This window comes from Diabrotica undecimpunctata, chromosome 5 (genome assembly GCF_040954645.1).
Source record: "Diabrotica undecimpunctata isolate CICGRU chromosome 5, icDiaUnde3, whole genome shotgun sequence".
NCBI lineage: Eukaryota > Metazoa > Arthropoda > Insecta > Coleoptera > Chrysomelidae > Diabrotica > Diabrotica undecimpunctata.
This window is the reverse complement of record NC_092807.1, coordinates 27,096,971-27,122,424: the sequence shown is the minus strand read 5'-3', so window position 1 is coordinate 27,122,424 and position 25,454 is coordinate 27,096,971. Positions and strand designations below refer to the sequence as shown.

The window sequence follows — 25,454 nt, the reverse complement described above, 5'->3', positions numbered from 1 at the left end:
CACAAGTTAAAGGATATGTTGCAAGGCACAATACCACATTTAAAATGAAAGATGTCAAGGTATTGTTTGATCAAGCCATTATGGAAATCACATCAGAAAACTGGCAAAAAGCAATCCAGCATGTTTTAAAAGAGGAAGATAAAATGTGGGAACTGGACAACTTGGTCGATCAGGTGGTTGACCCTATAATTATAACACCAGGGGATGATGACAGTTCTTCGGATGAAGACTATAGTGATGTAGAATTGTAATAACGTATCCAGTAAAGTTTTTGTAGTTTTTGTGAATAAATTGATTTAAACTCCCCACAAGTGTTTCAATATGTAAAGTTCATTCGTGTGTGTTTGTGAGTATTTCCCGATTTCGGTTCGTATATATTTTATTGTTACATTTTATATTTTTTTAATAACACTGTTCTGCTGTATTACATTTTTATTTCCTTTAATATGATTTTTAAGAATGCATATTCTTTTGTCAATTAACCCACTAGCGCGCCTCTGGCTCAGTGTTTATCTGTCGATAACAATGGACTAATCCCTTAAAACAGGGTGATACCTACCTGCTCTTTATGAAACGACAGAATTTTGCAATGCGGACGGAATTTATTGACGGATTATTGACGGATTACCCTGTAGCGCTTTTGAATACTTCATGAGATTTTATTACTCTACACTCATTAGAAATAGATTATAACAAATTCGCGACCAACCTATTTTTAGGTCTGTCCAGTCAAACTGATTGTGGTTATACATGAAAGAAACATGCCAAATCCACCATTTTTGGGGAGGAGTATTATGATTGAACAAGGATTATAAAAAAAATTGGTTTGGATAATGTCACACATGTGTGGCACTGGAATATAATTATAAAAGTTTGAACGTAACCCAAGTGTCACAAATATGTGACATAAAAAGTTTTAGCTACTACTTATAAAAAATCAGTTATTTTTTTTTTATTATATATTATTATTATATTTATTTATTTATTTATTTCTTTAACATTAACAAAAATAAAAATTACTTCCAATAAAAAATAAAACATAAGTTTGTTTTTTTTGTGCCACTCAGCAAAACAGGGTGTAACACATAACCCAATGGGCTGGTAATCACTCCCCTTACATTCCTGACATGTGCACCAGGTGACAGCCCTTTTTCTGCTTGCACTGCACTGTCGACATATTTTCGGCTTATTTGCTTTTTTTAAGTTGTGTTCCGCTACAACTTTTTTTCTGCTTGGTTGTTCTGTTTGTCCCAATAAACCTTTGATAACTTCCTCTTTAAACTGAAGGTAGGACATTCTTGTTTTCTTTGACGTGTTTCTATTTTTATTCAACAACCAGTTGCCATTCCACATACAAATATCTACTACGTGAAAGAAAACTTTCATGTACCGTCTCAAAGTTTTTCGTGGTGTGCCATAATAATGAAGTCATCTGGACAATTCTGTCAATTCCAGACATAACGGAATTGTAGTCGCGTATCATTACTGGCTTCAATGTTTTCTGGTTTCTACGATTTGCAACTTCAACCATTTCGGAACCATGCTTGGATGAAATCATTAATACATTTATCTTATCTTTCCATTTTAATACTCTGATTGGACCTCTTTTTTTGCATACAACTTCTTCTTTCTTTAATTTTTTTGTAATAACACTCTTTGGGTTACTTTTTCTATTTTTTCGTAATGTTCCACAAACGTAGGTCTTCTTTTCATGTAAAAACTTGGCAAGCTCATAACTGTTGTAATAATTGTCCATGTATATAGTGTGACCCTTCTCTAAATATTTAGTAACAAGCCTGTTAACTACTTTAAACTTTTAGGAAATTTAGTAAAAATCCTTCAGGGCTAGTAATCTTATAAATTTTTATTCCATATATACTAGTTTTTTTCCACATATACTGTCGGAATATTAACCGTCCTCTCGACAGTAAGGGGACTTTTTTTTTTTTAATTTTGTAAAGTCGATCTTGAACTTCTATGTCTTCCGGCTTGTAAAAACAAATATTTTGAAGAATAGCTTCAACTTTAATCTGGGCATAGTTTTTCCAAATATTAAAAAGTGATATAGTGTATCTGTGCTCCAGTTTAAACGTAAGGAGAGATGTTTTATGTGTCCCATTAATATGCAGAGATCCAACATTAAGTCGTCAATATTTGTATCTATCCAGCGTCTTAAAAAGGAATATTTTTTTAAATTAGAGTTTTCCTTACGCAAAGCAGCTCTGTGGTTTGTCCACTCTACACTTTTTATCAAAAGCTCTTCATCAAATAGTAATGAAAAGTATTGTATAGATGTTGCGTCAATAGGAATTTCTACTTTTATATTTTTTTGTTCAGTAAACCAATGTATCTCAATATCTTCCTCTACATCAAGCCAGTCCGCCTCATTATTTTCTTGTACTACATTTTCATTTGCATCGTTCGCTTCGCCCTTATCATTACACGACTCACCGCCATCATTGTTCGACTCACCCCCATCATTGCTATTATCCTCAGTCTCTCTTCCAGAATGAGAAGGAAAATATTTACTTTCACTAGAATAAAATATTTCCATAGCCGTCTTGGCCTCTAATTAAAGATCTCGTGTACTTAGATGTCGTTTTGACATTGTTAATACGTGTGAAACAAATACGGGATTCCACCGTATATAAATAAGTTACAGTTATATTACCTGTCTAAATTATACACAATAACGACACTTTTCCCATCTGACTTTTGCATACGTGCTATAAGTTTATAGGTTATTTCTTCTTTTTTTAAACGTCGAGATCACAACCCAGCCATAGCGTGTGAAAGAAGGATTATGCAGGTGGACTGTGGCCAAATTTAGACCCACTGTGTTAAATCGTGGTAAAATTATTTTACATTTCACGACGTAAGTTCGGTGTCACACATGTGTGTCAGCAGTTCTTACGAAAACTTCACCGTCACACATGTGTGACGGTTGGTTGTGAATGTGTTAAAACAGCATATTTATTTAATAATATACTCCAGTTGTCAGAAACGAAAATGTCGCTGAACCTCTAAAAATCATACGAAGAAGCTGAATTTTACTGAGAGTGTCAATTTTGGAACGACAAAAAAAAATAAAGTTTATCATTTCCACCTCTGAGCTTTCCACTAAAAATCCCTCTCGTAGGGGGAGAAAAACGAAAAAATTTGATTTACATCGAGAATTGTACACCGGAGAAAAAAATGGCGAATGAGATACTTGATCTAATGGAGCAACGCACACGGTACAAAATACATCAGAATCAGAAACAGGAATACAAGGAAATCCAACGTACGATAAGGGCAAGAATTAAAAACACAAAGGAAAGCTGGATGAAAGAACATGGTCAAGAATTGGAATCACTACAACAAAGCTTTGGACTGCATAAAAAGGTCAATACAATATACAATACACGCCATGAGACTCGCCTGAAGAATGATCAAGGAAACTACGTTCGTACCCAGGAAGAACTAGCTAAAATCTGGGCAAACTATGCTTCGTCCCTCTTTGCGGATAATAGACCGAATCTGCCAACTACTAACCTACCCACGGAAAATTTATCCGGCCCTCCCATTATTCGCGCCGAGGTGGAGTACTCTATAAAAGTAGCAAAACTAGGCAAGTCCCCTGGACCGGATGGAATTACTACGGAAGCCATAAAAATGTTGAAAGATGATAACATCGACATGCTGGTAACAATTTTCAATATCGTATATAACACCGGCCACATTCCAATAGATTGGCTTTATTCAACCTTTATAATGATCCCTAAATCACAAAGAGCGACAAAATGCAAAGACCACAACCTGATAAGTTTAATAAGCCATTTGCTTAAGGTGTTTCTTCTCATCCTTCACACAAGAATGTTCAGAAAGCTGGAAGATCTAAACGGTGAGACACAATTTCGTTTCAAGAGTGGACTGGTACACGTGAAGTAGCTTTCTGCTTGAATACGCTTGTACAAAACTGCATGGATCAACGAAAAGATATAGTCATAACATTCCTCGATTATGAAAAAGCGTTTGACACCGTAAAACATGACGCAATGATAAAAATGATACACAACGCTAACATTGACAAGAAAGGCATAAGAGTTATCCAGAATACAACTGCAAGTAGATAATGCTCCAATCGATCTAGTGAAAACATTTAAATACTTGGGAATGATGATAAATGACCAATGGAATCCTCAAGAAGAAATAAAATGCCGTACCGAACAAGCTAGACAAGCTTTTATCAAATTTAAACCGCTACTATGTGACCGCAATCTTTCCTTCAATCTCCGCTACAGGATGGTTAAATGATATGTATGGTCCATATTGTTATACGGCATGGAAACATGGACGTTAAGAGTACCTTCCATTAATAAGTTGGAGGCCTTCGAAATGTGGACGTTGAGAAGAATGTTCCGCATACCATGGACAGATAGGGTGAGAAACGAGGAAATCTTAAGAAAGGCAAATACTCAATTTAATCAAGGTACAAAATATTGGATACCTCGGCCATATTATGAGAGGAAAAAAATACGCAATCCCTCAACTAATCATCCAGGGGAAAATTGAAGGCAGGAGAGGAGTAGGTTGCAAACAAATGTCGTGGCTACGGAACATAACGAACTGGACAGGCATAAATAACACTGGCGATCTTTTGCATGCCGCAAAAGACAGACGTCTGGCCTTAACATAATTCGCCAACGCCCTATAGGTGCACGGCACTATAAGAAGAAGAAAAAATGTTTCAAATAAAAAATGTAACAGATAATTTTGAACAAAAATATTTTGCACAATATATCATTAGATCAGATTGTCATATCGAAAAAATCAAATTGCGTTTTTAAAATGAAGTGTTCAGCTTTCATATGCGATTTCTGTATATTGCCGTAAATAAAGTCATTTTTTATACAGGTGTTAAATAAATAAACGTTGCGCGTTTTTTGCTATTTTTTACGATTCTTATAGGATTAATAAAACTCTTATTGTTTTTTTTTTGTTTTCAACTTTTTAATTTTCGGTATCAGTCAGTTGTTTCAAGTTAAAAAAATTATCTTGGGACATTTTCGTAACATCATAAGCTCTTACTGTAGTTTTAGCCATTCTGATTAATGTGACCTATTGTTCTGGCACATATACAACCAATACCTCTTCTTTACATTGTTGATAACAACCTGCATACTATTACCCTCGTTCTGAGTGAGGCTTTTCCAGAAATCTGTAAACAATATCAATGTGAAAATGTGCAGCAGCAAAAGCAAACATCGAACATACAATTTGGTGTAGTGCGCCATGCAAGATCAAATGTCACACCGACTGGACTATTAAGGCGAAATATTTTATACGACTTTCAGAGTCTGTCACCTCTAACTCCACCGCAAGTGCCGCGACTTACAGAGTATATACGCCCCTAGTAAGGTAAGTGCCGTAGAAAGAGTGAGGAGAAAGTTTCTAGCTCCAAATGCATCTGAAATTGTTAACTAAAATATTTGGCGGAAAATTCAATATGTACCGAATTTTATATGGAAAATAAATATAGTCATAAAATAACAAATAAAAACTTATTCTATGCCAAAATATATTCTCTCTATATCTGTTTTCCGTTACATTAAAACATCAACATAAAAAACAGATATTCTTAAAAATTAATTTATTTCTGTAATTTATAAAATTTGAGGAATCACACTATATAGGAATTTGTGTCCACGATACTAAGTTCCATCCTGAACTTAACCATCTATTCACGGCGACCTACAAAATGATATATGGAATTACATACAAGCAAGCAACCAAAATAAATAAAACCTACTTGCAGAGACTTGCATACCCATATGTACATTCAGGTATACAATTCATTGAGGTGAGAAGGATTGGTCCTAGTAAATTAGAGGCCACTCCTTGGAACCCCAATATTCCCCAGGCTTTCCTCCACCCTATATATAGTCACAATGTGACTATCTATAATTAAAGTAAAATATGTAACTATGTACTACAATGGGGAGTGAGACAAGGACACACCATTTCTCCCAAACTGTTCACTCTTGTTCTATAAGACATTTTTAAGAAATTACAATGGAACAAAAATGGTATAAACATTATTTCTATAAACTTAACAGCACAAGGTAGATACAGATGAAAGGAATTGTGAGAGACCTGCATTCAAGAGCAGATGGAAAATGTTTGATGATGAAGATATATGTAAAACAATAAAAATAATTTTAAGGATTCCATATGGGTCCATTAAATAAAAAAAACGGGTCTGGCAGTCCAGTGGGACTTCCGGTAGAAGTTATACTTCTATACACGCGTTCGCCGTTACAAATTTATATGGGAGTCAATCTGCACAATCATTACATATTTATTGCTATAGGTAAGAGAGAGCAGAAAGAGAAAAAGAATTAGGTATATAGGTATATGGTGCATCGTTTGCTGTATATAAACATTTGACCTGTAATAGGAGTATAGTAAATGAAGGATTGTATCAATATTTTAATGAAAATATATATATTTTTATTTTCATATGTATAAAAGGAGTTTAATGAAAAAAAATTTTTTACACATACTCTGCAGTAAAATTCATTGTTTATTTTGTAATTAATATAAAAAATTACAATACAATATACTGCAACATAATTCAATATAATAATACAATACAAATTAAAATGCAATATTCATAAGTATTTAAAACTGCCAATATACATAGCTTACTTTACGAAGATAAAAATAAAATATCAACAACTCGGATTATGTTGTAAATTTTCATTTTATTTTAAAATTTAGCATTTTTTCGTATATTACATATATTTAATAACATTAACGTGAGGTTTTTAAATATTTCAAAAATAAAAAAGGAAATTCATACTGGGATTCGAACTCACACCAGCGTATGAACCAAAAACGTAAAAGATTTGCCAATTAGACATGATACTAACGGATTTTAAAATTGACAGTTGTCTGTCATACAGTGATTATTTTGAAATACAAAAGCCTAAAATAATTATGAACATTTAATAAATAATACAAAACATATCACATAAATAATAATATTAATATATATTATATTATATATATAATATTATATATAATATAATATATTTATAATATTAAATATATACCTATACAAAAGGAACATTTTTATTCTCGAGAGAGGAAGAGAGAGAAAATATATCTTATGTCTCTCTCTTACTCATTATCTTACATATGTAATGGTTTCACAGATTCACTCCCGTGCAAATTTCCAACGCCGACCGTGCGTATAGAAGTATAACTTCAAAACAAAATTTTATTTTGTTTACAACAAAATGGAAATATGAGACTGTAAACAGAAACGATTTACAAAAAAAGCAGAGAATCTTTTCAAAATTCATTGAAGAGAACTGTAACATACAAATTGTACAGTTTTATACTGAAAATAATTTAATTACATTTATGACCTGTACTTACAAAATCGTTTTCTCCTACTTTCATATTTTCTATGAGCAATTAATTTCATAGGATCTATCCTAGTGCATTCTGGTTTACTTTTAATGAAGTTAATAAATTTCTATTCTCTGCCATTTATAATTACATTTACACTTTTACACCAATATACAGAGAAAGTCTAACAATAAATTTACATATTTCCGTCTTACTATCATAGTACCGTTTTATTTTGTTCCATTTTAACGATCGTGGAACAATGTTTAAAACTTTTTTTACAATTCAAGATGATTACAACAAAGACAAAACAAAATTCAATTTGCAATGGCGTACCAACACCAATCTTCATTCTTCATATCTTCAATTCTTCCCAAAGACTTCAGAGTTTCCCAAACTTATCTAAACCTCGACCCCTTTTTGCTAAAAAATTTGTTCGCGACCCCCCAATTTCCCCCCACTCATTTATTCAATATTATTTGACAGAAATAGCGTGCCTAATTTACAATTATTTGATGGTTTCTCAAATTTAATTTTACTTTACTGTTTAAGTTTAAATCAAAAACAATTATTTTATTTTAATACAATTATTTTAATTAATTTATATTTAAATGGGAATAAGCCACAATTAAAGGTTAAAATACGTTTATTGACGTTTCAATTTCCACTTCGGAAATGGTTCTCAAAATACAAACATTAGTAAATTTACTAATGTTTGTATTTTGAGAACGATTTCCGAAGTGGAAATTGAAACGTCAATAAACGTATTTTAACCTTTAATTGTGGCTTATTCCCATTTAAAGATAAATTAATTTAAAATGCCACAAGAAAATAGCTTCAGAACAAAATTATTTTAATGATTGCGATCTGTCTCACTAGTAATTAGTAGTAGGTACTTCTGCCAGAATAGCATTTACAATAAAAATAAATAATAAGAAGTCGACTGCACATTGTACACCGCGACATATTAGCTGGTGTCTACATCGCAAAACTCTTCCATGATAATCGCGAAAGCGCTCGCTACTAGATGGCACTCTGGAACGTTCTCGTAGCCTCGTTTTGGCTTTATATAAGCGGCGATGCGCAACGAAACCTCAGTTCGAATCCAAACAGCCTATGGTGGCGAACGCGGTGTTGAGTAATGAGTAAATATTTTACGACTTACGTATTCCCGTTTACGTATTTACGTCTACGATAAATTATAAATTATGGATAAGTTTTTAAAAAGACGTGCAGAACTATCTACGTCTGAAAGTGGCAGTAGCAGCAATAAAAAGAAAAACAGATTCTACATTGATGAATATCTTAAGCCATCAAAGTTACTTCGACATTTAAATAGCAAACATCCAGATAAAAAAGACAAGCCCGTAGAATTCTTTGAAAGAAAGCTGAACGTCCTTCACAAACAGCAAGACAGTTTTCCCTTGGCAACCACTACTAATGAAAAAGCATTATTAGCAAGTTATAAGGTTGCTTATCGTGTTGCCAAAACTAGTAATCCGCACACAATTGCTAAAAATCTGATTTTTCCAGCAGCTGTTGAAATGGTACATATTATAATGTGTGGGGAAAGAGAGGCTGCAAAATTAAATACAATACCTCTGTCAAATAATACTATCCAAAGAAGAATTAGTGATATGGCAGAAGATATTCAAGCGCAAGTTGTGGAAAATCTTAATAAATGCACGTACTTCTCTCTTAGGAAGACATGGGTGCTTTATTTGAAAATTTTCTCTATCACACCGAAGTAAGGTGGCTTTCAAGGGGCAACGTCTTAAAAAGAGTATTTCACTTAAGAGCAGAGCTTTTAATGTATTTGAAAGATGAGAAGTCCCCATATGAAAATCAATTTTCCGATCCTATTTGGCTTCTGAAACTAGGTTTCCTTGCTGATATTTTCGAGCAATTAAATATTTTGAACAGTAATTTACAAGGTCGCGACATTAATATAATTACAGCCACAGATAAAATTAAGGCGTTTCTAAGAAAAATCGATTTATGGTCGACCTTACTTGGCAAAAAACAACTCGATTCATTCCAGTGCCTTCAGGAAATTATGGAAAATGTATCCAATTACAGTGCTACAAATTTTGAACAAGTTTTTGCTGACATTCATGTTACTTTGCTCAATTTAAAACAACACCTCTGTGATTATTTCCCCGAAGAAATTCAAAACAGTTACGACAGTTGCAGATGGATACTAAATCCGTTTTTAGTCGTCGATTCCTTTCAGCATGTTGAAATACCAATAAACATGAAAGAAAAACTTATTGAAATATCAAGTGATGGAATGTTGAAGCTCCAATTTTTTTCCCAGAACTCGGACCAATTTTGGACCGAAAAGATGCAGGAATACCACCAGTTGGCGAGTGAAGCTGTAAAATGTTTGGTTCCATTTATAACATCATATTTGTCTGAGTTAAGTTTCTCGTCTATCACTGCCATTAAAACAAGAGTTAGAAATCGTCTCGTACTTGAAAATGATATAATTGTGTGTGTCTCAAATACACAGCCTAGATTTGAAAGATTAGTTTCACAGAAACAGGCGCATAGCTCTCATTAAGATTATAATATTTGACTTTGTTTTACTCTTTTATTTTTACGGACTTTAATATTTAGTTTTATATTTCGTCTGATAATTAATTGTTAATTTTTATTTACGGCTTTGTTAAAATAAAAATACATGATCTAACAAAGTGGTGTTTTTGTCTTATTTTGGAAATGTTCGGCTATCCCTCTAGTACCTCATGGCGACCCACAAGGGGGTCGCGACCCCCACTTTGGGAAACACTGACCTAGAGTGACTGTAACGCCGCCGCCATTACGTAAGAGTGGAATCGTCACAACAAACTTCCCCCTGTCCTATCTCTCTTGCACTACTATTTTTTTTTGTTCTACATCGACTGACGCCCATTGTTCTCTCGACTGCTACAAATAAAATTTCCCCAGAACTAGTTATTCTACAAATATTTTAGGATGTTCTTATTTATGTTTTGTTTATATTATAAGCATATATGTAACTATATATGTAACTATATGTAACATGATCAAAGAAGTAAATATATTCAGACTTATTTTCTCAAAACAAAATCGTACCAATTGGAGAAGGTAATTCCCAGTCGCAGGTTATGCTTAATAAATTCAATCTACTTTAGGGCAGAACTCAAGCACGCCCGTGGTATAAACGGCAAGGCCCCTTCTGGATTGTTTTCTTAACGATTCAATTATCTTCTACAGAGACGCGTTCGAATTCAAGTGTGCTGCTTTTTCCGAATAACATCTATAAAAATTCTCTTCAGATTGTCATTTTGGATTACAATTCTCCTTAAGAGTGCTTTTTCTTTACAATCTTGAGATATTTTCTCGTTTAATTACAACTTTTCTTCTTGATTTTGCTGTTTTCATTTTACAAAAAGGAATTTGGAATGCCATAAACATTTTTTTATTAACCATGACACTGGCATAAATAATTTTTATATTTGAATATTAAATTTTATCAGTAATTAAAAGGTAAGTCGCCTGGATAATATTTGACTGGCTATTCTCTTTATACCTTTGTTTGATTTCGAATTTTACGGGATTGCCTGTTCGTGAGTTAAAATTCTTTAGTAATATCATTTTTCCTTCAACGTAAATACCTTGTAGCTTTTCACAGAATTTTTCTCTCGACTCTAAATTTCAGGAACATTGGTGATTTAGTTGCAACATTAAAAGTGCCCAATATTAATTTATGTCCAGATTTTAAATACAAAAAATATTATATAGATTGAAAAATATGTATGTATATATATATATATATATATATATATATATATATATATATATATATATATATACATATTTTTCTCTGTATTAATGTGTTTGGGTAAGAATTGGTGATAAATAATTCTTCTAGTATTTTAAAGTTTTTGTTATGGAATGAAAGCTTCGTTATGATGCGACCGTGTGCAATTATTACATTAATACCCTCATTGTGATACACCGGTAAATTTGGGATAAAAAGTCTTTCGTTTGATCTAACCTGCACACCATGATCCATTTAATTTTTTTCATTGTAATGACGTCATGGCACCAGTGATGTCACAGATCTCATATATACGGCAACTGTTAGTATTATATGTCCAATTGACATTTCCCAATTTTCAAATAAAAATATTTATTATTTCCTGAATTATAGGCCGTTAAAGCACCTAGGAACACTCTTTATATATATTTAGATATTTATATATAATTATATATTTCTAATTTTATATTTTTGAAAATAAAATCTTATAAAATACTTTATTTTGGTATGAACTCAGGTTGTATTAAACCTTCTTTATATTCGACGAAAAAAGATAGAACGTGATTTCATTAAATTTTGCTCCAGCAAATAAATCTTTGACATAATAAAAATTTTAAGACAATTCATTCGTAAAAATAATCTTATTAAAACTGGATAAATTAGCTGCCGATTCTTCCGTCTTTTCAGAAGCGGTCTTACGATTTTTGGAAACAAATCGGTGGTAATATTAATTTGGTCTGATTTTTTTTCTTTCCGAATTTTGCTAAAGCGATATTTTACAAACAGATTTTACACAACGTCTTTATTTTCGTCAACCTCTTTGATGCTTAAATAGGAAAATACAGATTACATCACTAGTACTAGAGGCATTTTGGTTTTAAAACAAGTAACTGTTTTCTATAAAATCGAGCATATATTTTTTTTATACTCTACATTTTACATAAATACATAGGTACTTACATTTGACCAAATGACCATTTGACCAAAGTCTACTAGTAGTCTACTTTAAGCATCAGCAAGAAGCGTTACTACCGGACTTGACAATGACAAGTGCGACCTTACCGAAACATCATCAAAATAATGGTTTTCTCAAAAAAAAAATTATTCAACGAGGAGTCAAACCCGGAAAACCACAGAAAGCACATATAACTCCAGCGGAAATTTTAAGTGTAACATATATATAGCATATAGCATATGCAGCATATATGTATATAAATATATGCTTTCTGTAGGTTTTTGGGTTTGACTACGCGTTGAATAATTTTGGTTTTGTTAAAAACCATTATTTTGACGAACCATTATTATTAATATAATGGTTTTTATCAAAGCCAAAATTTTGACGACGTTTCGTCAAGGTCGCACTTATCATTGTCAAGTCAGGTAGTAGCGCTTCTCGCTCTGATGCTTGTAGTTAACTTCAAGCATAAGCGACATTTTTATTTTCTTTTTTCGACGTTTCGGCAGGAAATCCATGCCTTTTTCAAGAAATAATATTGACTAAAAATCATTTTATCAACGACATGGTAAGGTATATGCATATATATATATATATATATATATATATATATATATATATATATATATATATATATATACATATATATATATAAACATATATATATATATATATATATATATATATATATATATATATATATATTGTTGTGATTTGCTCAAACTGTATGTTTATAATATTTATTTTTTTAACAAATTAATATGATATCTCACTGCTCTTTTACTTCTTATTAAAAACAAAACGTGGCTCCAAAATATTTTTTTGCTAGTTGCCTTTGAGGAAAAAAAAGGATAGACAATAGGAAAATAAAATTATAGCACAATTATGACTTACAAAGCAAATGGTATATTAAAAAAAAAACCAATCAAATATTAAAAGTAAAAATTTTGAATAAACATAAATATACCATATACAATGATTAAAATAAAAATCTCAAACATCCATCAAATCATACATCCACAATTAGCAATGCAAAATTTCTTAATTTTAGTGACTCCCGATAAATTATCATGTATTATAATTCTCAATAAAACCAACAAAAAACGAATAACTCTAATTTAAATAGGTGGTCGTGATTGAAAGTCTCTGTTTCTAAAAATGACGAAACTAACCTTTTGTTCCCAAAATTGATGACTTCACCTCTCTCTCCTTTGATTGTGCCTTGTCCACCTTGCTCGTACCTTTCAGTTTCTCCAGAATACTCCTGCTAAACTCCTCTGCTCCAAATCTTTACTACATGAATAAACTTCTCCTCTCCAGACACAAGGATATCTCAACTACTCGACTTGGTCCAGTATAAAACTATACATATGTTTATTACTTACAGAATGTCAGTTATTTCTTCTGTCTGCTACCAACAGTTGGAACTCTTTCCACCAAACACAAATATAACTTTTCACAGTCTAGACCTTTTTTAAAAAACCTGGCTAATTAGCAACCTCGTCTCCACAAAAAAAGACTATAGTATACTGGCCCGATATTCAGTTCACAATGCCCTACTCTCTCTTGCAAAACTCTATCCAAAATCCTTCCATCTCCCTCTTTTTTTCCTTGTACCAATCAGAACGTATCTCCATCCAAACAAATTTTACTTTCTTCAAAGAAAACAAGCTTTCTTCTATCCAATAATTCGTCGGTCATCTAATAAACATTTTTAATTTCTAGAGAAAAAATGATAATTACCTCTCACAAACGATTTACAAACCTACCCTATTGTATAATTCTTGGTAATCCATACAATAGAAAGTTTAAGGTCACCACCTTATCGACAACACTTTTAAATCGCGACTGCATAAATTTTACAATAACAATAACAACAATAAGACCAGAACAGTAAAGAAAAACTATATGTCTCTCTCCTATATAAAAGGGTTGGAACAAATTGCAATTAATTACTATTTAAATGGGAATAAGCCACAATCAAAGGTTAAAATACGTTTATTGACGTTTCAATTTCCACTTCGAAAATCGTTCTCAAAATACAAACATTAGTAAATTAAACAAATTTTTTTTTTGTTTAATTTACTAATGTTTGTATTTTGAGAACGATTTCCGAAGTGGAAATTGAAACGTCAATAAACGTATTTTAACCTTTAATTGTGGCTTATTCCCATTTAAATAGTAATTAATTTAAAATGCCACAAGAAAATAGCTTCAGAACAATAACAAATTGCAAATCTTCTGTCTAAACATAACATTACGGTTGCTCATAAAGGGCACAATCTTTTGAAAAAGAATTTTACAGGACTAAAAACAAAAACCCCTCTATTAAAAAAATCGCATGTTGTGTAGATGGAGTATATATTGGACAAACCAGTTAGCTACTTAACTTAAGAATACTTTCCCACAAATATGACTAAAAAAACTCAACCGCCCTCACAAAACATGAAAACGAAAAGAAACATAAATTTGATTTTGACAAAACCAAGATCCTAAAAAGTGAACATAACAGGAAGAAGAGATGTCTATACAAATCAAAAAGAATAATATTGCAATAAATGATAAAAAACATTTTTCAAAAAAAAAGATAATCTCAGAACGCCTATGATGTTAAAATAACTGAGTGTTTAAATAATAAACCAACATCAATAAACAACATATTAAATTTTAAAATACATTTTACATGTAGTGACTTAGTGGGTCTGTCCTATGCTTTTATTATTATTTTAATTGTGACGTTTAATGTTTTATTTGTTAGCACCGAATTTTTACATGCTTGGTAAGTCAAAAGTTTCTCTTTTAAACCTTATTATGTCGTTGATAAAATGTTTTTTAGTCAATATTATTTCTTGAAAAAGGCATGGATTTTCTGCGAAAACGTCGAACAAAGAAAATAAAAATGTCTTAGTATCATGACAATCTTTTTTATGAACCCAAGACCAAGAAAATCTACTAAAAAATATATATTAAGGTTCAAGAACTAAACTCAATATTTATATATATAATATATATAATATGTATATATAATATATAACTTAAATTTAAATTAATTTAATTATATAAATATAAATATATCTATTTAAAGCGAAGGGGCATTTTAAAAGTTAATTTGAAATAAGTATAAAATACATTACTCAATATGACGGATAAGAATGGGTAAAGTAATCTTTACACAAACTTTTTACTTTAAACAAACAAGTTTTAATTACAAAGTTAAAGCTATTGCAGTACCTGGCAATTAAAAGTAATTTATTGTAGTAAAACGGTGGACATACAAAAGCCGGATTAAATTTAATATTTCCCTGAATATCGATTAGTAATAATATTCGTTCTTTTTAAACGTAGCGGTGTTTACGTTCAGTAATGAACCCTATTAAAATTAATATACCCCACGGGACACTCGGGAGTATTTGCTATTCAAGGACGCAAACAAACAGGAGAGAGTCTTTCTGATTTGCCGCCTTGCGTAAATACCATCGATTTTCTTGATTGAGGTAGTCTGAAGTGATTCGATGAGAGTTCAGGACTTCGTGTCAGAGCCCAGGCAGCGGGATTTGTATCATTGAGGCTTGTTAAACAGCGGCGTAAGACTAATTTCTTAATAAGAGGTTTAATGTCACATTCAGGCTGTTCCTATAAATAATAATAATAAAATCATTCTCTGTAAAGAACGCTCGTAATATATAGATGATTCTTTTTATGTGCAGAATTCTTTTTATGTGCATGGATTAAGTTTTCACAGTACGTAGAAAATAGCCCAAAGATCAAAATCTACCCTATGCCAATAATATGTGCTTTTCCTGTGGGGATGGAAAAATTTTATCACAAAAAAATATGGTCACAAATGACCAATTATTAGTTATTTTCTGACCTTACTTAATAAACAGCAAATACTTAAATCTAAGGGCTTACCCTATGACTTACTCTTATTTCATCTATCAACTAATGCACTACAACGAACATGCAATAACATCACAACACTATACTCTGCTTTTTACACTAGACTGTTACACATTTACATTAACTCAAATGGTTTTGTCCGTATGAGTCTTCTTTTTATTTCAGTGTTGTCAATAAGCTGGATTGCCTCGACATTCACATAACTATGCAGCGTCTGCTCGTGACTTCCTGCTGTAATCTCTCGATTACTTCGGTCAGAGTTTCCATACCCAGGTCCTGGTGAAGGTTGCTGTTACCAATATACCAAGAAGCATCAACAATGTTTCTCAGTACTTTGTTTTGAAATCTCTGGATAATATGTAGATTTCTAGGTTTGCTACAGCCCCAGAGTTGGCACACATATACCCATACTGGCCTCAGTACTTGCTTGCATGGTATACAGACACAGTTACAAGTTATTTACGACTTTATCGCACCTAACAAAAAACTTAGCAAGCTATGGGTTCCTAGTGTGCCACAGTAAAACTGTTTGAGCGTTCTCACAGTGCCGACCGTTATAATAATTCTAAAAGTTTTTTTTTTTTTTTAATGGCATAGACATTAGTCATTCAGCCAGTTGCAATAGATTTTCCAATCAGACAAATACACAACTCTATCCCTAATCGAAAACTAACGGATAATTAATAGAAGAATATACGACAAGGAAACTTACAGGGTCACTTGCTTCTCGTCTAGGGGCCCATCAAGACATTCTTAGTAGACAAACAAAACTGGACCACGGATAAGGTGTTATAACATTTAGGGTAAACAAAGCATACAAATCTAAATTTCCACACGATCATGAAAAATTCCATTCTCGCGTACAAATTCTATAGAACTGTGCATGTGTCTGAGAAGAAATCTATAATGATATTATATACTTGTTGTGAGCCTGTAGCCAGTAGCTGGATATTGAATGGTGCATACATATTAAATTCAATTAATTTTTTGTAGAGAGAGTTTGAATGCTGTTGAAACTTAGGACACTCAAAAAAGATGTGATCAAGATCACCTAGTTTTCCGCAATGTTTGCAATTATCATCTTCAATCACATTTATTTTATATAAATGACTTGGATAACAAGCATGTCCAAAGCGTAGTCTATTTATTTAGCGTAGCTAGGTAAAATATTTCCCTCAAAGGTGACTATTACAGTCCTTTTCGGTACATAGTTAGTTTTTCCTTCCGTGTCAACCCTTCTAAAAGTTCGTTTAAAACCTAATATGGGGGAGGGAGATTCACTGTTATCTAACAAATAATTTTCATCATATTGGGTATCAACATCTCTGATTAGAGCTTTAATTTCTAGTAGATGATTAGGAATATAAGCTACCAAATTTTCATTTTTTAAATTTAAATTTTTAACCAAATTATTTGCATCAGAAATAGACCTTAACAGAACTTTAATTCTATTTTTTCCAATGCCTTTAATTTCAATAATATTAGGAATATTCAACTTTTTATGCAAAATATGCGCGACAGTTAAGGGATGCAAACGGCCTATATTTTCATTGTTTGTTTTTTCTATATAAACATAAACATTATTAAAATTGTACTTATCTGATTTGACGTTGAAAAATTTTATCACTACTGCTTTTTGTGTTATTTCTGGTTCTGCAATGTTGTAGTACGGTCACTCGTTTTATTCGCAGTTTTTGCAGTCGAATCATCAAAACTTTCGATTAAACTGGATTCATTAACATGCATTTCACTATTATCACTAACACATGAAGAGTTTAAATCACCTATTGGCGTCTCTGGGGAAATCGCGTCCCCCATGGGGGGGTCGCTTATAGACTTATTTATTACACTGAGTTAATGTCAAACTTTGAATCACCTGTACTAATTTAAAATCGAGTTAATTAGTGTCAAAAGACACTGGGCGCTTATTATTGTCGACCTATCGCTTTGGAAGTTCGAATAATGAATTCTAAAAGTTAAATATGCACAAGTAACACCGGTGATCCTAATGGCACAATTGTAATCTGTTAGTTAGGATCACCGGTGGTCCTTGTGGCAGCCAATGTGTTAATGTCGAATTTATCTTAAAGTTTTTGTTTCAGCTGGGAATTTTTAATAAAAATCATAATTTGTGTGACTGTCACTTTTACATACGACTGAAATATTGTTTTACGTTGCAGGTTGATAGTCCTGTTCGAAATCCACGTGTAAGAAGTCCTAAGATTGAAGAGAGTCCTTTAACTGCTCATGTACAGCCCCTCTACACTGACACAGTGTCGGATGATAATAATCCGGATTTAATTCCTGATGCGCCAAATAGTGGTAAGTAAAGGGAGATAGTTAAACACTCATTTTCGTATTGTATTTATTTATCATATGGCATCTCGTATACAAATTTTAAAAGTACATTATAAAAAAAAAGTTTTTTGCCAATTTACCAGTAAAAAAACGTTTAAAGTAACAAAAGATAACACAAAATTACTGAAATATAACTTATTTAAATAGTAAATAGCTTTATTCGTAGGCAACAGGAAATCCTTCTGACTGTCTTCGTAAGTCCTGAATTGACCCTCTTCCACTGTATGCCACACTGTCTGTCGTTCACTCTGTTTTTAGTTGTACTTTAATCTTGTTAGTATGAGCGCTATTTGGCTAAATAGTAGCAGCATATTCAGTTACTAAAAAGACCAGACCAAGTGCAGATATTCGTAAACAATTAGCTAAAGATCATCAAGTAATGGCACTGATCTTGTGGAGAATATAATTCAAATTCTAATTTTAGCGGCAAGTTTTGATAAACGTTCTGTAAGTGTTAACGTTATATCTAATGTGACACCCAGATATTTCAGAAAACTATTGTTTGTGAAACGTTGGTTTTCGAATTCCACATTAGGTGATTTTCCTACCATATTGTTATTCAAATTAAAACAGCCTCATTGCATCTTGTTTTGCATTTGGTTGCAGTTTTCATTTTAGAATGTAGCTTCCAACGGTTTCGACATCAGCCATTGCTCTGTCTCTTTCTCTCTTTCTCTCTCTATCTCTCTATATCTCTCTCTCTACCTCTCTCTCTCTTCAGCCCTAAGTAATCCAACTTTGGACATAGGTCTCCCCCAAATCAATCCAGTGCTTTCCATTTTGCGTCACTTGCTTTCAGTTGTGTCCTTCGATCTTTTTAATATCATCAGATCATCTCATTTGTAGTCATCCTCTGCTTCTCTTTCCTAACAATGGTTTTTTTTGGATCCATCTTTTATCTTTCAGTCGGGCTAATCCATTTTTTTGTTTTTTGTCTATAAGTCTCACGAGCATTGATCTTTCCATCGCTCTTTTTGCCTTTACTATTTTATCCATATTAGACTTGGTAAGTGTCTACGTCTGTGAACCATACTTGAGTATAGAGAGGATACACTGTTCGTAAATTCTGGTTTTCAAATATTGTTCTATTTTAGTGCTTTTCAAGACTCAACTCAGTTTTCCAAATCCTGCCCACGCTAATCTTCGATTAATTTCGGCAGTTTGATTTTCTTTGTTAACTTTAATTATCTGTCCCAGGTAAATGTATTCGCTTAAAAGTTCATCTTTAGACCTACTTTTTCCGAAGCTTGAAATAGTTGCGTTATCATGGTCTGTAGTTCTTCGAAATTTGTAGCGAATATTACAATGTCATCAGCGTATCTCAAATGACTCAGTTTTATTCCATTAACATTTATTCCTTTATCTGCCCAGTTAGTATCTTTGAACACATCTTCCAGTCCAAGTGTAAATAGCATTGGTGAGATAACATCTCCCTAGCGAACACTCCCTGTTGATTGGTATAGCTTTGGTTTTCACATCTATTTGTATTTTCATTGTAGCTTTCTTGTAAATATTATGGATGAGCATTATGTTTTGGGAGTCTATCCTGCAGTTGTTCATAGCTCTCTCTATGGTCCAAAGTTCTATGGGGTCGAATGCCTTTTCATAATCAACAAAGCCAATGTTGGCTTTCTCTATTAGCGTTCTGACTGTAAGAAGATGATCCGCTGTACTGTTACCTTTTCGAAATCCTGCCTGCTCTACCGGTTAATAGCTATCGAGCTTCGGCGTTAACCTGTTACTTATTACTCTCATAAACAGTTTGTACATTTGGGACAGCAGGAAGATTGACCTATAGTTCTTCAGATCTCCCCTGCCTTCTTTTTCGAAGAGAAGTATTATCAAACTTTCATTGCAATCATCTGGAACTTCTCCTCTGTGAAGACATTCGTTGAAAAAATTTTTCAATTCTTCGTGAATAATTTGACTCCTCTCCTTCTACATTTCTACAAGTATTCCATCAAGGCCCGGAGCCTTATTGTTCTTTTGTTGTGCCATAGCTTGTTTTTTTTTTTTTGAAGGATTCTATGTTACGGAGTAGTTCTGAGTTGACATTCGTTATCTTTCTCTTAAGATCTTCCTTTGCAGTGTTATCTGGGTTCTTGTTTGAGGAATATAAATCACGGTAAAATGTTTGAGTAACTTCTAGGATTTCGTTGCCATTGCTATGTGTTAAAATTCTTCAAAGTTTTGGTGTTGAGTTGTTAATTTTTAGTGGTTTGCATATCCCAGGCATATGTGTAGTATATATACTAAACAAAATCGATGCCAAGACAGAAACCAGGGGAGAATCGTTTACTCAATGTCCTTACTCAACTTATGAAATTTTCTATAATCACTTAAAATGTTATGTTCGAAAAGACGTTATCTATCAGATAGACGGTCCTTAAGCATAAGACTTCGTTCAGAAAGTTGTAGATGAGGAATTGTCTCAAATGTTGTAAGATGAAACACTACATATTTTTTGGAGATTCTTTTGAGTAGTGAAAAAAAATTAGTTTTAACACTTACTTATAAAGCTTATATAAAATACCCAATAAAACAATTAACCGATAGCTTTTTTGATGATTTGCTGGTTTTCCATGTTTGAATATTGCTATAATTTTTGTTCTTTTAATCTTATCAGTGATTCTTTGTCTCGAATATCAGATAAAAATAGAGCTAGCCATGTTTATGCACATTTTATACAGTGTATTATAAACTCTCGAAGAACGCCATCAAAACCGGGTGCTTTTTTGGGTTTTAGCCCTTCATTTGTAAATGATAAAAAGTATTTCTTTCACTTTTTTCTGTAGAAATCTTTTAAGAATCTTTAGTTTTTTCTGAAGTTTGGTCGAGATTTTTTTATTAAACCTAGTAAGTTAGGTGTGACAACCGTTATTTGCCGTTTAGGTTTATTAGTGCCTACTAGTATGAGGAGAAGGGCCCTCGTTTTTTAACTAGATGTTCTAAAGTTTAGGGATTTGAGAGTCTTAGACCCTTATTCACAACACGCATTCATTGTCAAGGGGTCAATTGGTTTATTAGCAATATTCTGATTACAGTTTCTCTATCAACGAGTGTGACCGTATATCGACGGCCAAAATGTCAAGATGTGTCTTAGATGTAAATAAATTAGACTTCTGCATTTCAAAAAATGGCTGAGCTATTCAAATGCCACTATTAATCAGTACCCGTAAAAATCAGGTTACTGCGATGTTATATCTTTCCTATACTGTTGTATGGAGTTGAGTCGTGGACTCTCACAGACGCTACCTGTAAGAAAATTAAAGCTTTCGAAATGTGGCTTTATCGTAGAACCCTGAAGATATACTATACTGACCACCTTACTAACCAGGACGTTTTGTTAAGAATGTAAAAACAAAAAGGATTGTTAACCACAATAACAACAGCCAAAATTGAATACCTCAGTCACATCATGAGGAATAGTCAAAGATATGGTTTGCTGCAATTAATTCTACAAGGAAAAGTAGAAGGAAAACGAGGACCAGGAAGACGAAGGATTTCCTGACTGAAAAATCTATGTACGTCGTTCAACAAAACAACCACAAATCTTTTCAGAGCAGCAGTTTGCAAAATACAGATTGCCATGATGGTGGCCAACATCCAAAACGGATAAGCACTACAAGAAGAAGAAGATACCCTTTTTACATAATTTTTACAAAAAAAAACCTTTTTTGAGAACGATTTCCGGAGTGTAATCGAAACTTCAAACATCAGTTAATTAACCCTTAACTAGTCGCTACATGGTCAAAAAGACCGCACGTATTAAAAATTGCTAATATTACGGAAAAACATTACATTTGGAACCACGGCCTTTAGTAGCATACTCATTCGATACAAGGAGCCTCAGTACTAAATCAGAGTAGCGGGAGGTTTTTTGATTGGGAGTTACAGCGCAAAGATCATAATTTCGCGCGCGTCTAGTCAGCTAAAAAGTTTTTATAAATCGTTTTATTGTGTTTCTTATCACCTTAAGGTATGTATAAACGCTAGTTTTTTTAAATAATATACTATTATACTTTTGTCTTATTGTTTAGTAACCTTTTGAATATATCTCTCTTTCTTTTACTATGTAATTAGTCATCAAATTTTAAATTACTTTGCAGCAAATTAGTATTACGATATTTCATAATTTTCTTTGTTCTATTATTGAGAATCAAATATATTTTTTTTTTAATTTTAAGCTACAGCAAACTTTTATATATATAACTTGTTTGGCTTTATTTTTAGAATGGACTATGAGAAGGAACAAAGGAGACTACAAGTCTCCATGGAAGAAGAACCGCTTGATATAGAATATGACGACGACGATGACGAGAATGAAGTAAATCCGGAAGTTATTGATGAGAGATTGGAAGATTCGGAAAGCGAACAAGAACAAGATTTAGAAGAAATAAGAGAAGTTTAACTGAATAATGTACAAGAAGAAAGTGTTTTTATGGGAAAAGGTGATACAGTGTGGATGTGTGTATGAGCAAGCCTTATTTAGTAAAACAATCACCTGGGCCTAATAGATTTACGAAAAAGTTGAAAGACATTTATGAAATATGGAGTTATTTCATTGATGAGGACATGATTTACATACTTGTAGAATCCACTAATAAATACATTGAAAGTATAGCAAGCAATTTCTCTAGGGAGAGGGATGCAAAACTTACAAACCCATCTGAAATTGGCGCTCACATAGGCCTTTTATATTTGGCAGGGGCATATAAAGTCCATCACCTGAATACAGAAGATATCTGGCAAACTAATGGCAAAGGTATCGAAATATTTAGACTAGTTATGTCCTTTTCCCGATTTCGGTTTCTTCTAAGATGCATTAGATTTGATGATAAGGTCGATCGTGAAGAACGTAGGAGACTGTATAAGACGGCCGCCATCCGAGTATTTTTTGACAAATTCGTAGAAAAGTCTAAATCGGGATATAACTCTTCACAAAATTTAACATGCGATGAAATACTTTCTGGATTTTTAGGGAATTACTCTTGGATACAATATATTCCAAGCAAACCCTCAGAGTATGGGCTCAAAATTTTTAGTATATGTGATGCTGAAATGTATTATACCATAAATATGGGGGTTTATGTGGGTCGTCAACCAGATGGCCCATTTACTGTAGACAATTCCCCGAAAGAAGTTGTAAAAAGAATGTGTGTGAAAGAATTCTGGGCGCAACATTACTCTAGATAATTGGTTAGATAATTAGCATTCCTCTAATAGATGTTTTAAAAAAAGAATTTGGATTGACTGTTGTGGGGACCATTAGAAAGAACAAAAGGGAACTGCCCGCTGAATTACTTCAAGGATCTCGTCCTCTAAAATCAAGTATGTTCGCCTTTAGCGATACATGTACCTTAGTGTCGTATATCCCCAAAAAAAAGAAAGTTGTATTGCTTGTTTCAAGTTTACATGATGACGACGCTATAGACAGAGAAACATTTGAACATTATAAACCAGAAATTCTGACGTTTTATAACAAAACAAAAGGCGGGGTTGACGTCCTTGATCAGCTATGCTCCTCTTATGATATTTCGCGAAAAACAAGACGTTGGCCCATGGTAATTGTTAACACCATACTAAATATCGCAGGCATTAATTCGCTAGTGATTCATGCAAGTAACAACCTTGCTGATAATAAAATGCTTAGAAGAAAATTTTTGAAGCATTTAGAATTTTCTCTTATGGATGAACATCTACGGGTCCGAGAAACAGTAGACAATTTAAATTCTGAAGTTACGTATTAAGGCCATATGTAATATTCGTAACACAGACGGCACTTCAACGATTAAAGGAGTACATGGTTGATGCTACTTTTGCGACTGTAAAAAGAACCGGAAAACGACTATTTCCTGCTGTAAATGTAAAAAGTTTTTATGCAGAGAACATACACGTGCAGTATGCGAAGAGTGTCAAACTGAACTTATTCGGATTAACTAAAAGTTTCCTTTTTGAAGTTATACTTCTATACGCGCGCTCCACGCTGGAAATTTGTATGGGAGTGAATCTGTGAAACCATTACATATGTAAGATAATGAGTAAGAGAGACACAGAAGATATATTTTCTCTCTCTTCCTCTATCGAATATAAAAATGTTCCTTTTGTATATATAATTTAATATTATATATAATATATAAAGATAGATATACATATAATATTATACATATAATAAAATATTTATTAATATTATTATTTATGTGATATGTTTTGTATTATTTATTAAATGTCCATAATTATATTATTCCTTTGTATTTCAAAATAATAATCTCAATAAATCACTGTATGATCCAGAACTGTCAATTTTGAAATACATTTGTATTATGTCCTCGGTAGCGTAGTAGTCAGTATCCCCGCCCGTCACGCGGGAGACCGGGGTTGGATTCCCAGTCGGGGAGGACTTTTTTATTAATATTATTACATTATTGTCATTTTTAAATACTTATGGATATTGCATTTTAATTTGTATTGTATTATTATATATGGAATTATGTTGCACTGTATTGTAGTGTATTTTTTTGTGTATATTATTGTCATTTTTAAATACTTATGAATATTGCAGTTTAATTTGTATTGTATTATTATATTAATAACAAAGTTACACATACTGCAGAGTATGTGTAAAAAAATTTTGCATTCAACTCCTTTCATGCATATATGAAAATAAAAATATACATTTTCATCAAAATATTGATTCAACCCTTCATTGTTAGTAAGTTGTTATTAATTCTGTTTCTCTTTCTGCTATGTCTTACCTATAGAATTACATATGTAATGATTGTGCAGATTGACTCCACAAATAAATTTGTAACGGCGAATGCGTGTATAGAAGTGTAACTTCCACCGGCAGTCCCACTAGACTGCCACACCCGTTTTTTTTTATCGGAGTAGAAAATAGTTTTTTTAATGTTCTGTCCAGTGTTTTTAACATTAGTTTACTTTTTATATTATTTTGTAATATGTTACTCTACTTACTAACCTTTAATAAAATCGTGTTTTACTTAAACTGGTTCCAAATACTTTTATTAACACAAACTAAGAAGTAAAAGACCAAACGGT

General features: G+C 32.5%; 1 protein-coding gene across 1 annotated transcript in view; it reads left to right on the top strand.

Moving 5' to 3' along the window:
• The window catches only part of LOC140442124 (nephrin-like), a 421,295-nt gene that overhangs the window by 360,485 nt on the left and 35,356 nt on the right, over window positions 1-25,454 (top strand). Inside the window, exon 10 of the mRNA XM_072533202.1 lies at window positions 18,218-18,359. Within this exon, the coding sequence (XP_072389303.1) occupies window positions 18,218-18,359 (142 nt within the window). The remainder of the gene's footprint in view (window positions 1-18,217; window positions 18,360-25,454) is intronic.